The sequence below is a fragment of the Eriocheir sinensis genome, chromosome 4 (genome assembly GCF_024679095.1).
Source record: "Eriocheir sinensis breed Jianghai 21 chromosome 4, ASM2467909v1, whole genome shotgun sequence".
Lineage (NCBI taxonomy): Eukaryota > Metazoa > Arthropoda > Malacostraca > Decapoda > Varunidae > Eriocheir > Eriocheir sinensis.
In genome coordinates, this window is record NC_066512.1 from 15,987,233 (window position 1) to 16,001,168 (window position 13,936).

Here is a 13,936-nt window from a genome sequence, read left to right on the forward strand (position 1 = left end):
AAGCTACACTTACGTGATTGCCTGCAGATGTTTTACCGATTGATGCAGCTGCAGTACGATATATGCAAGTGTGCATCAGAGTTATGTGCCTAGAGCGCGCGAGCCAGACACTCGGGTGCAGCAACCGGAGGTACCTCGGCCGTCATCTTTGGGAGCCCAGTCCAGCCAACTCTGTGCTCCAGCCGGCAACTTCAAAGTGGAGGTAAGTGGTAGGTGGTGATGGTGGTAGTGGTGGTGATGATGGTGGTGGTGGTGGTGCTATAGTGATGGTGGTAGGGTGGCCATTTCCAAATTTCCAAAAAGGATGACATTGCGTATCGATATACTATATATATATATATATATATATATATATATATATATATATATATATATATATATATATATATATATATATGTGTGTATATATATATATGTGTGTGTATATATATATATATATATATATATATATATATATATATATATATATATATATATATATATATATATATATATATATATATATATATATATATATATATATATATATATATATATATATATATATATATATATATATATATATATATATATATATATATATATATATATATATATATATATATATATATATATATATAAGTGAATGTAAATAAAAACTTTCACTTCTAATGAAACTGACAAAAAACAAATAAATCTTACTGCACATATAAAACCTAGTTGTGTCCTCCCCTTGATGCCAGGAGGTTTATATGTTGTATTTTTGTCCTCTACCAGCCATATCCAATAGTTTCTTGTTGTCCAAAAATATCTTGTGAATAAGCTACTGCAGTTTTCCCCTTACTTCCTATCTCCACAGCACGTACAGCGACACGTACAGTGTACAAAAAGCATGAAACTCATCCTTTCTGCTTTAAGCAATGAATCCACCCTCTTTGGTCCAGTCAGAGTTAAACGACGTCTTTCTTTTCGGCAGTTTGACTCCTCAAATCGTAAATTAATTGCCCAATCACACTGCACCGTGCCCAACTCACGACTACAGGCCGCGCCGTCGCTGTGAGCAGTGTTGCCAACTCAAAATTTAAACATCCGCTAGGATGGCCTAAAAAATCCGCCAGATGATAGGAGAAGCTTTAAAAATTTGCCGCTAGATTGGACTTGAAAATCCGCCAGTTACTCTTGTCAATATTAAGATTTTTCCCACTAGATAACATGCAATTCCGCCAGATCTAGCGAAAAATTCGCTAAAATGGCATCACTGGCTGTGAGAGATGTAACTCACGCAGTCACAACGTTGGTTAGACCTCTACAGTTCTTGTCTACTGTCCGAGTGTCCGACTGTGGCTGCCGACCTTGGCCTCGGTACTCCCAGATATTCTAATTGTAAGTCATTATTGTATGTCTACGGTAATTTATTTGTTTATTTATTTATCTATTAACTTACTCATTTTATCATTTTTTTGTATTTTATTCTTATTTATTTATTTATCTATTGATTAATTTATTTATCTTTTTTGTCTCACTCCAAGATATCTTTTTTGTCTCACCCCAAGAAAGGAGGACAAATGCATGTCCGGCGTGAGGTCGCGCCGGATGGAGGACAAGGTGCTCAAAAGGAGGACTGTCCGGCGTAAAGCCGGACGTCTGGCCACCCGAGGTGGTGGTGGTGCTATAGTGGTGGTGATGGTGGTGGTACTGGTGATGGTGGTGGAGTTGGTTGAGAGAGAGAGAGAGAGAGAGAGAGAGAGAGAGAGAGAGAGAGAGAGAGAGAGAGAGAGAGAGAGAGAGAGAGAGAGAGAGAGAGAGAGACTGACGTGACATATATGACATAACTCAGGTTTTAACATAAGAACATACGAACGTAAGGAGTCTGCAAGAGACCGGTTGGCCTATACAAGGCAGCTCCTGTACACTCAACCCCACCTTACCTCACCATCCATGGCCTTATCTAACCTCTTCTTGAATGTATCTACGGTATTGGCACCCACAACATGGCCCCCCAAGCCTGTTCCATTCGTCCACCACTCTATTGGTGAACCAATTCTTGCCTATGTCTGTTAAATCTGAATTTGTCTAACTTAAAACCATTGCTACGCGTCCTACCTGGCTCTTTTACTATCAAAATCTTATTGACATCCCCTTTATTAAATCCCTTCATCCATTTAAAGACTTCGATCAGTCTCTTCGCAACCTTCGCCTTTCTAATGAGTGTAGATTTAACTGCTTCAGCCTGTCTTCATAAGGCAAGTTTCTCACCCCCTGAATCATATTTGTCATCCTCCTCTGTACAGATTCTAACATCTTGATATCCATTCTATAGTAGGGGGACCAGAACTGAACTGCATAATCGAGATGAGGTCTAACTAGTGCTAAGTAAAGGTTGAGGATGACTTCAGCGCTCCTATTGCTTACGCTCCTTGAGATGAAACCAAGTACTCTGTTTGCCCGATTTTTAGCCTGAATGCATTGAGCCCTAGGACGGAGGTCAGCGCTCACTAGGACTCCTAAGTCTCTCTCACGCCTAGACCTACTTATAGGAGTGCCATTTAAGGAGTAATTGTGTGAGGGGTTATTCCTACCTACAGTCAGAATGCTACACTTCCCGACATTGAATTCCATCTGCCACTTCCCCGCCCAGTCATATAGTCTGTCAAGCTCATCCTGGAGAACGGTAGCGTCCCTGTCTGATTGGATTACTCTACCGATCTTGGTATCATCTGTGAACTTGCTGACATCACTACTAATTCCTGTGTCCAAGTCATTGATGTAAATAATAAAAAGCAGAGGACCCAGCACCGACCCTTGTGGGACGCCACTCGTAACACTGCCTCATTCAGATTTTTTACCATTGATTTGCACTCTCTGCTTCCTACCACTAAGCCACGCCCTGATCCAGTTCAAAACTTTCCCATCTATGCCGTGAGCCTGTAATTTTAGTAATAGCCGGTGATGGGGAACTTTGTCGAACGCTTTACTGAAATCCAGATACAATATATATATATATATATATATATATATATATATATATATATATATATATATATATATATATATATATATATATATATATGTCATAGTTTTCATCTTGGTCAACCGCCTCGATTACTTTAGTGTAGAAGGACAACAGGCTACTAAGGCAAGACTTACCCTTTATGAATCCATGCTGTGAATCATGAATTAAACTATGCTTTTCTAGATGGTCCCGAATGCTCCCGGCTATAATTGACTCCAACATCTTTCCTACAACTGATGTTAAGCTAATTGGGCGATAATTTGAGGTGGCTGAGTTGTCTCCCTTTTTGAAAATCGGCGTCACATTAGCTACTTTCCATTGATTGGGCACATACCCAGAATTTACCGACGTCTTAAAAGATATCGGTAAGTGGGCCACTGAGGACCTCCTTGCACTTTTTCAGCACCCTTGGGAATACTCCGTCTGGGCCCGGCGATTTGTTTTTCTTCACCCTACTAATCTCATCCTGGACTACCTGCCTAGTGATGATCACATCCCTCAACTTGTCGTTCCCTTCGCCCTCATATACCTGAACTCTCTCCGGAATGGTTGTTAGATTTTCCTGCGTGAAAACTGAGAGGAAATAGTCATTCAACATTTGGCTCATATCTTCCCCTTTCTCAACGAGCTCACCTGTGTTAGTTTTCAACGGTCCAATTTTGTCCCTTGTTTTCGTTCTGTACAAATTGAAGAAGCCCTTGGGATCGCTCTTGGCCTCGTTGGCTACCATAATCTCATAATTTCTTTTTGCTAGGCGGGTGTTCCTCTTCACCGAACTGGCTAGCTCAACATACCTACCCCTGAGGTGTGTTTCTCCGTTCTTTATTTTCCTATAAATTCCTCTCTTTAAGCCTATCTCATGCTTGAGTCTGCGGGTCATCCATTTGGGGTCGTTATTTTTCTTCCTACGTGCTTGGTAAGGCCCGGGATATGTTGTCTTCGACCCTCTGCAATTACTCTAACTAAATTATTGAAGATCATTTCTACATGATTCCCCTGTCTTCAGACCACCACCACCACCACCACTATCGATCACGTACAACCACCACCATCACCACCACCACCACCATCATCACGTACCACCAACACCACCACCATCACCTATCACGTACCACCACCACCACCATCTATCACGTACCACCACCATCACCACCAAGGATAGTATAAGAGTCTTATACTATCCTTGATCACCACCACCGGCCATCATCTATCGCGTACCACCACCACCACCACCATCTATCACGTACCACCACCACCACCACCACCATCTATCACGTACCACTACCACCACCACCATCACGTACCACCATATATATATATATATATATATATATATATATATATATATATATATATATATATATATATATATATATATATATATATATATATATATATATATATATATATATATATATATATATATATATATATATATATATATATATATATATATATATATATATATATAACTCTGTGATGTATCACTATAAACTATTATTAGAAATCACCTCCCAGGGTTCCCCCATACCATTTCTCATAATTTAATTGGTGAAAAGGAGAAAGAGGCCCCATGGGGCCTCTTTCTCCTTTTACCAGTCCAAAGCTATAATTATAGTGTCCTTTTTCTCTCCATCTCATTCTTTCATTTGTTCAGTCTCACATTCTTCCACTTTCTTACATATTCCATTCAAACCAATTTCTTAAATTTGTTTGTCTCCATTCAGACATATATACCTATTTTGCTTATAGCCTCATTTTGATGCACCTGCTTGATTAGCATATACGTATACTGGTTCTATATATGTCATTCGTCCACAATTCGTTGCCCATTTGCTACTCCTAAAATTCCACAGGTATACTTTTCGTGCTTTCCTTCTTAATTTAATCCTCTTTGAGTCGTGGAAAGTGTATATAGGCTCAGTGTTCTTCCATATTTCTCTATCCTTTTCTCTCTTTCCTTCTCTTCAGCATCCTTTCTCCCTTACTCTCCATTTTACCTCTTTTCTTCTCTCCCTGCTCCTCAGCATCCTTCTCTTCCTCTATGCTCCACGTCTTTTCTTCTTCTTCTTCTTCTTTTGACCTTTTCCGCTTTGTATCTCTTCTTAGGTCCTCCTCCTCTCGGTCTTCTCTTCTTCTTATTCACACACTCTTTCCTTTTCGTAACTTTCCTCGCTGTGATAAGAAACCTACGTTATCGCATTATCATTTTCTTGGTTGTTTACTCGGCCTCTCTTCTTTTAGCTTTTGTAACGGCGCCCGGCTTATCACGCTTTGCCTGAAACTCTGAATTAATGTCACTGTGTTTGCTTGAGGCAGTTTTGGCACTCGGTAAGAAGGCAGACCAAGTTTAAGCACGTAACGGTCATGCCCAAGTAATGTCTGTTTCGTAATGAAGTCGTTATCAGCTAAGGGCACGCCGCTCCGGGAGATTATTAAAGAGCGACAACTCAACGTGGTGTGCTGAGTGCTGAGTGATTCCATAGGAGTGCCTTGTGCTGAGTGCTGAGTGGCAGGCAGGCAGACAGCACCGGTGGGAGGCCGAGACAAGCACACCCCGGGTCTTCTGGGCACTGGGGAAAGTAAGCATAGGCCTTCATGCTTCTTTTGGTTGTTTACAGACCTCCAAGTAATTCTTTGGTGGACAATATAGCTCTCATTTCCTACCTTGAGTCTGTATGTGAGGGTACAGAACTTATTCTGCCCTCCATTGATTAAGGTCCTCAGACGTTCCTGTTGGTAGTTCTTTATTTGGTGAGCAATTTCTTGATTTTTTTAGCTCTCTGGGTCTTATACAGTGGGTCAAGTCAAGTGGGTACCACAGAAAATGATAGAATATCAAATGTTAATTTGATTGACCCCTTTTCTGGCTGTGACCATTTTCCTGTAATATTTGACCATCTATTTTGTCCCCTCCAATCTATCCCAGTGAATTCAAAGGATGAATATGATTTTTTCAAAGGAAAGTACAGTTTAATAAACAAACATTTCAAGGACATTGAATTTATGGGACTAGATATTGATTAGTCTCACTAGAGATTTAAGAGTTTATTGTTCAATACTTTCCACCGCTTTATTCCCAAGAAACTAGGTCCCTGTTCACCAAAGCCTCCTTGGACCACAAGCATACCTAATGATATCAAACGTCGTAAACGGCAGGCTTGGCTTAACTATAAAGATGCTCATTCTGTGTTTGGCAGATCATCTCCTATTGCCTTAAGGTTGTGGTATGTATTTAACCATTTATCCCTGAAATTCAAAGAAATTGTCCATCAGTCAGTCATTAATTATGAAAAATCCCTTGTCTCTGCTGGTTACCATGATGTGAAGTGTTTTCACGCTTACCTCCGTCACAAGAAGGTTCAGCGTTCGGCAGTTGGGCCGTTATATAGTGAGGACGGATGGTGTGTTGAGGCTGCAGATATGGCAAACCATTTCGTTAGGGCTTTTTCCACCGTGCGGTGTGATGATAAATTTATATTCAATGTCTATAGTTTTGATATTTTTCAAATAGAGAATATTTTGGCTCAATCAAAACCTTCTGCTTGTTCTGGCCCTGATGGTATTCCTTCAGTCTTTTTAAAAGATGTGCCCATTCTATTAGTTACCCTCTGTTGCTACTGTTCATAAAATCTCTCATCAATGCAGGTCCCTTCAGACTGGAAAGATGCTAATGTTATGGCACTGTTCAAAGGGGGAGTCCATTCTGATCCCCTCAACTATAGACCAATTAATTTGACATCAGTGTGTTGTAAATCGTTTGAAAGAATAATCGTGTCTCAACTTACTGCTGATTTGGAAGATAATAACTTACTTTCCCCGCATCAGTATGATTTTAGTTCGGGCAGATCAGTTTCTGAGCAACTGTTATATACCTATGACTATGTGACTCATTTCTATGATAGTGGTATGTCAGCGGATATGATATTTTTTGATTTCAAGAAAGCTTTTGATGCTGTTAATCATAGATTATTACTCACAATGCTGATCAACCTTCCTTTAACCCGTGGGCTTCGGCTATGGGAAAGCCGAGAAGTGCCCGAGAAACGACAAAATTACTCTGCATTTTGAGACTAAGAAAAGAGCATGGAATGTACATCAGAGAACTCCTCTCATAACCATAAAGCCGTTAAAAATATTTACTTTTACTCAAACTCCATTCTTTTTGGGTGGTGTTTGTTACAAAATAAACAGTCTTGTGACGCGTGGCATCTAGCCGAGAGTCGCTTGTTGTGTACTATAGTGAATTTGACAAGTGATTACTGTATGGATAGGTAATTCAGTATGCCATGACCTTGCAGCATCACCTATGACAAAAAAGCCCACCTCAAGATCACTCACCCACCACATTGACCTAGGGCATTCATGGTGGGTTGCGCTATGCCACCACCGCCTACAATTAGCTCGAATTTGGCATTTTATGGCGAGCCCTTTTTAGGGTCCATCGTACCACAGCCACGACTCGTGAAAGCCCAAAAAAGGGTCTGCCGACGTTCTCGGGTTAATGGAGTAAAGACTCAATCTAGCGAGACGTTCACTATATGGCAGATCATGAAAACCAGCAGTTTTCTTAGTCCACCTCCTCAGAACATTTTCTAAGAGCCTAATGTCACCTGTATAACCAGTGAACCAAACCACAGAGGCAAAGTCCAAGATAGGGCGAATATGATGGCTGAAAGACTATTTGAATGGCAGAAAGTTGCAAGTAGTTTTCCATGGTAGTGAGAGTTATAAAACAGATGTAAGCAGTGATGTTCCCCAAGGGTCGGTAATTGGTCCCTTGCTTTTTCTTATCTACATGAATCATGTTGTTTCAGAACTAATTTGGTTATTTGCTGATGATCTAAAATTATACCTAGCTACTGCAATTTCTAAGTCTAACCATTTAATTTCTCACAGTGTTTTGCAGAGAGACATTAACACTCTTTACAACACAAGCAGTTCTTGGGGTTTATCTTTCTCATTTGGTAAATGTGCCAGAATGAACTTTTGTAGGAATTTCCCTTATGCTCCTATTCCTGTACGTACCATATTTTATAGGAGACCTTACAAGATGTAGATAACTATAAAGATCTAGGGGTCAGGGTGGATTCCTCCCTAAAGTTTCACTTGCATGTAAGAGAAATTACTGGCAAGGCTGGAGGCATTGGTTACAGTATTTTAAAGGTTACCCTTTGCAGATCTCCTGATTTCATGAAGGCAGTTTTCATCTCTCATATTCATCCTATCTGTGGTTTGGTTCACTGGTTATACAGGTGACATTAGGCTTTTAGAAAATGTTCAGAGGAGGTGGACTAAGAAAATTGCTGGTTTTCATGATCTGCCATATAGTGAACGTCTCGCTAGATTGAGTCTTTACTCCATTAAAGGAAGGTTGATCAGGGCTGATCTTATTATGGTGTTCAACATTATGAAAGGGTTTTGTCCTAGTCTAGGTCACCTTTTTGTTAGAAATCATAACAGAGACACAAGAGGCCATTCCTTCAAGCTTTTTGTTCCTCGTTACAACACTGATGTTCGAGCTCGTTTCTTCTCAGTGCGGGTCATTAGCATTTGGAATAATTTACCTGAATCAGTTGTCGTAGTAAATTCTGTTAATGCTTTTAAACGGCATCTCGACACTTCTCTTGGTCAAATTTTGTATGATTTTGATTGACTTTGGGTTGTTGAGTATCACTTTGAATTGTAAAATTGTGTCCTGTGCTGTGGTCTCCACTCGGGATTGCCAACCTGACTGCATTGTCTTGCCACTTGCTCAAGAGTGTTATGGCAGTGGTTTGTGTGGTCTTGGTGATGCCACATTAGCCAACCATCAGATCATTTAAAGGACTCTCTACTTGCTGTCTTGGTTGGAGGCGTCACTTGATTCTAGATGGGGTTCTCCCCATCTAGGTAAGAAATCTAGGTAAGGGCACTGGGGAAAGTAAGCATAGGCCTTCATGCTTCCTGGGCACTAGGGAAAGTAAGCATAGGCCTTCATGCGGTATTATTCTAGTGTTTGCCCATACTCACCCCTCACAACCAAAATTAGCTAGGGGGCCATTGAGACTACTGGGAATGTGGTGGTAAACATGAAATGCGTCGCAAATGCATAGGCCTTCATGCTTCCTGGGCACTGGGGAAAGTAAGCATAGGCCTTCATGCTTCCTGGGCACTGGGGAAAGTAAGCATAGGCCTTTATGCTTCCTGGGCACTGGGGAAAGTAAGCATAGGCCTTTATGCTTCCTGGGCACTGGGGAAAGTAAGCATAGGCCTTCATGCTTCCTGGGCACTGGGGAAAGTAAGCATAGGCCTTCATGCTTCCTGGGCACTGGGGAAAGTAAGCATAGGCCTTCATGCTTCCTGGGCACTGGGGAAAGTAAGCATAGGCCTTTATGCTTCCTGGGCACTGGGTAAAGTAAGAATAGTACTTAATGATTACAGGGCACTGGGGAAAGTAAGCATAGGCCTTCATGCTTCCTGGGCACTGGGGAAAGTAAGCATAGGCCTTCATACTTCCTGGGCAGTGGGAAAGTAAGCATAGGCCTTTATGCTTCCTGGGCACTGGGGAAAGTAAGCATAGGCCTTCATGCTTCCTGGGCACTGGGGAAAGTAAGCATAGGCCTTCATGCTTCCTGGGCACTGGGGAAAGTAAGCATAGGCCTTTATGCTTCCTGGGCACTGGGGAAAGTAAGCATAGGCCTTTATGCTTCCTGGGCACTGGGGAAAGTAAGCATAGGCCTTCATGCTTCCTGGGCACTGGGGAAAGTAAGCATAGGCCTTCATGCTTCCTGGGCACTGGGGAAAGTAAGCATAGGCCTTTATGCTTCCTGGGCACTTGGGAAAGTAAGCATAGGCCTTCATGCTTCCTGGGCACTGGGGAAAGTAAGCATAGGCCTTTATGCTTCCTGGGCACTTGGGAAAGTAAGCATAGGCCTTCATGCTTCCTGGGCACTGGGGAAAGTAAGCATAGGCCTTCTGCAGCATGAAAAAGTAAAATTGCCAGTCACTGCGCCTCCCTATTGTTGGTGGCGTCCATTCACACGTAATCTGCTTAGCTATAATGTGGCTGTAATCCCTCATTCATGGGCCACACCCTCCCTCAGACATCACCCAGCCAGCCAGTCACTTCCTTGGCTTAGTCTGTCTCAGGTCACAGCCATTACCAGCTCCCTCGTGTCCCTTGGAGGTAAAATCCAAAGTTTGCAATGCATTCTTGTTTTCAGTATCATTATGCAATTTATCATTATTAACACTGCTGATCTTTACATGATATGGTTAAGGTTTCAGAGACGTAGATCTTGATTTCTACTGAGAATAACTTGTAATGCCAGGAGGTTAGGTTAAGAATGGAATGTACACAAAATCACAAAAGTACCAGGTAGGTATAAGTATTGTAAGTAATGGACATGTTTCCGGTCAACATATTTATTTCAAATTCTGTCTGTATGGATAAAATAGGCCCTAAATTCAGCTATGGTACTATTTTTTCTTCAAGTAAAATAGTAAGTGTGGTATGAAATATGGATTAAAGTTGAGGAAAAATCACGTGATCTGGAAACGGGTGCTGATTGGTCATGACGTCACAAGGCAGTCGGGAGGCCGCCAACTTTGTGTTTCTCTGAGATTTCGTGTTGTGGTGTATGTTTCTAGTGGCTAGCAATGCCTGGAGACGTAACCCGCAGTCGTTGGTGATTCATGCCAATGTGCAAGAGTGTATATACAGACAAAAATACTCCATGTAAGATATTTCTGTCTGTGCTAGTGAATCCTGCAGTAATTCTCTTTAGTTTCCCCTCGGACTAACTTTTCATTGTGACCTCAACTATTCTCTCTACTGTCACGTCCTCTGATTATAAAATATTGGTCTGCATTCGTTTTCTTCTTATTCATCTTCAGGAGTTGATTCTTTCCCTCTGATGTTCCAGAGCCATTGTTTTCTCTAGGTTAGGCTTGGTAAATTTCCATAATACTAATATAAATTCAACCTTGATTATTATCTTTACTTCCCCCTCGCCCTACCTTTTAATCGTGAACTCAACTATTTTCTGCGGAGCAGAGGTGAATCGGTTGATTTCACTCCCATTTTGATAATATAACACATTTCCAACACTCTTAAGGTGTTCTGTAAGCACCTATAACATACCTGTTAGGTGCAGTTTGGAGCTAGAGTGGCCATAGCTGATAAAAAACAATGGACACAACACTGGTACTGTCGTCTGCTGTTCTCCGCGGCAGCCTGATGACGTCACGAGCTAATGGTGGCTTCTCTCCGTGAGATGAGAAGGATTTGAGATATCTCTCCAATATCCAGTCAACTAGCAATTTATAGGATGTAATATGTGCACTACTTTATCAGTGGTACATGGCACAATGCATTTCTAGGCTCTTCCCAGAACCAGAAACATGTCCATTGTGTCTCCCTCCGTCCGTTAGATTTCCGCATTCTGTTACATATTTTACAGTGATAATTCTATCCAGACCTAACTTAACCGAACCTAACCTAACAGTCATGGATTCAGTAAATACTTCCTTTATTGCCACTTCATATTACTGGTGTTTTTTCTTCTATATGTCATTTATGGCATTCTTGTTTTCAGTAGCATTAAGCAATTTATCATTATTATTTTTCAGCAGTGTTATTGATCTTTACATGATATGGTTAAGGTTTCGGGGATGTAGATTTTGATTTCTTCTGAGAATAACTTAATAATCCTATCCAGACTTAACCCGTGGGCTTCGGCTATGGGATAGCCGAGAATTGGCCGAGAAACGGCAAAATTACACTCCATTTTGAGACTAAGAAAAGAGCATGGAACGTACATCAGAGTACTCCTCTCATAACCATAAAGCTGTTAAAAATATTTACTTTTACTCAAACTCCATTCTTTTTGGGTGGTGTTTGTTACAAATAAACAGTCTTGTGATGCGTGGCATCTAGCGTAGAGTCGTTTGTTGTCTACTTTAGAGAATTTGACAAGTGATTACTGTGTGGATAGCTAATTCAGTCTGCCATGACCTTACAGCACCACCTATGACAAAAAAGCCCATCTCAAGATCACTCACCCACCACTATGACCCAGGGCATGATTGGTAGGTTGCTCTATGCCACCACCGCCTACAATTAGCTTGAATTAGGGGTTTTATGGTGGGCCCTTTTTAGGGTCCACCGTACCACAGCCACGACTCGTGAAAGCCCAGAAAAGGGTCTGCCGACGTTCTCGGGTTAAGTACCAAACTTAACCTAACAGTCACGCATTCAGTAAATACTTCCTTTATTGCCAATTCATATTATTGGTGTTTTTTCTTCTATTTGTCATTTATTTTTTAGTTCCTGTGAGTGTTTGTGCAAATGAATAACAACCTTAGTATGCTGTGTCTAATGTGATGAAATGTGGCAAGACAGGGTGGTCAAAGTGAAGTTAATAATGATTTTGTAGGCTGAATTACTTGATTGATGACACATTCAGCACCTCTGTGGTATAGGGTTTAGCATGCCCAGCTATAAATCTGTTGGCCTGGGTAGTCAGTGTTCAGTCCACCCAGCTGTTCATTCTCCCCTTGGAGCAGGTCAATAAAACAATACCTAGGGAAGGCAAACTGTAGAGACTGGGATTTATTGGCAACAAAAGTCAGTGATGACTAAAATTATACAATTTATGGGACTAAAATTACCTTATGACTGTAACCTTAAGAAATAAAATAAATGTGTAATGACTGCTTTTAGTTTGACAAACACTCCATATTTATGCGTGAGTTTACTGAGAGAGTAGTTTTCCTTAATTTCGTTCTTGTAATCTATTGATACTCTTTACTTGTTGGATGGATGCAGGCACATATATTCATATGTTGTTATCATTAGGCTGTTTTCTTTGGGAAATTTGTGGTAGCATGCAACTGGTCTTCTTTCTCAAAATTTAGAAAACGTCTGAATTCCACTGAATGTTGTAGGAGATAACTGAAAGGAATGTGACTCCTATTCTAATTTTTTTTGTAACTTTATTGAAATGCTTTCAGGTGAAAGAAAAATGGCATCAGCAATGAACAGCCTCCCACAAAAGGTCCGTGTGTGTGTGGTTGGGGCAGGTGTGGCGGGACTTGGTGCTGCCCAGAGGCTTGCTGAGGCTGGCATGCAAGATTTTGTCTTACTAGAAGCAGAGGAGAGAGTTGGAGGAAGAGTGTGCACTGTGAAGCATGGTGGGTAATCTGTAGAAATTCATGTGATACTATTACATTTCTCAGCAACTCTTTTAATGCCAATTTAGCCATTCATAATTATTGAAACATTTTGTTTTATTTTTGTTTATGATATTTATTGCTATCATCATAACCTACATGTCACATAATTTTTCATTATTTCATGTACAGCAGCATAATTAATCACATCATTTGGCCTTCTTGGATCCTTGTCTTCAGACCTGCAGAGAATCATATGACCATATAAGGTATTCATAATGAGTGACCCCTGCACAAACAGTCACCATGTAGTCATCATTCTTGCACACTCAAGGCACTTCCATCTCCTCTGCAATTAGTGTATCCACGTCACTAACAAATATTCACAAACTTTTGCAATCACTCTTGGCTTTGACAGTCTGAGTCCTAATTGTCGGGTATTTGTGCCTTGGTTGGGGATATTAGTTAACTGTAAAATTTCAGTTGTTTATGTAACTGTTACTAATAATTCTGTTAACTTTCATATGCTATTTTTTTTTTTTTTTTAATGTTGATATATTTAGCAGTTGTCATAACTTATTAAAAATTTTATAATGTTGATATTTACTCTGGCGTTGTATTTGTTGCAGGTGATGGTCAAATTGAACTGGGAGCACACTGGATTCATGGTGAAGAAAATAATGTGATATATCAGTGGGCCTCTGAAAACAACCTCACCTCTGATGAACCTTCACAAATACAAACAGGTAACATAATTATTTCATGATATGTGCTTTTAAATTGCTTTTT

General features: G+C 40.6%; 1 protein-coding gene across 24 annotated transcripts in view; it reads left to right on the plus strand.

Annotated features, from left to right (window-relative positions):
* Window positions 1-183: 183 nt before the first annotated feature.
* LOC127008912 (spermine oxidase-like) overlaps window positions 184-13,936 on the plus strand; it is a 33,269-nt gene continuing 19,516 nt past the window's right edge. The window contains exons 1-3 of one of the 24 annotated variants that reach the window (XM_050881408.1): window positions 184-202; window positions 12,989-13,168; window positions 13,777-13,893. In XM_050881408.1, coding sequence (XP_050737365.1) covers window positions 13,000-13,168; window positions 13,777-13,893 — 286 coding nt within the window. In that variant the 5' untranslated portion in view covers window positions 184-202; window positions 12,989-12,999. The other 23 variants (XM_050881393.1, XM_050881414.1, XM_050881431.1 and 20 more) reach the window with 23 other exon arrangements.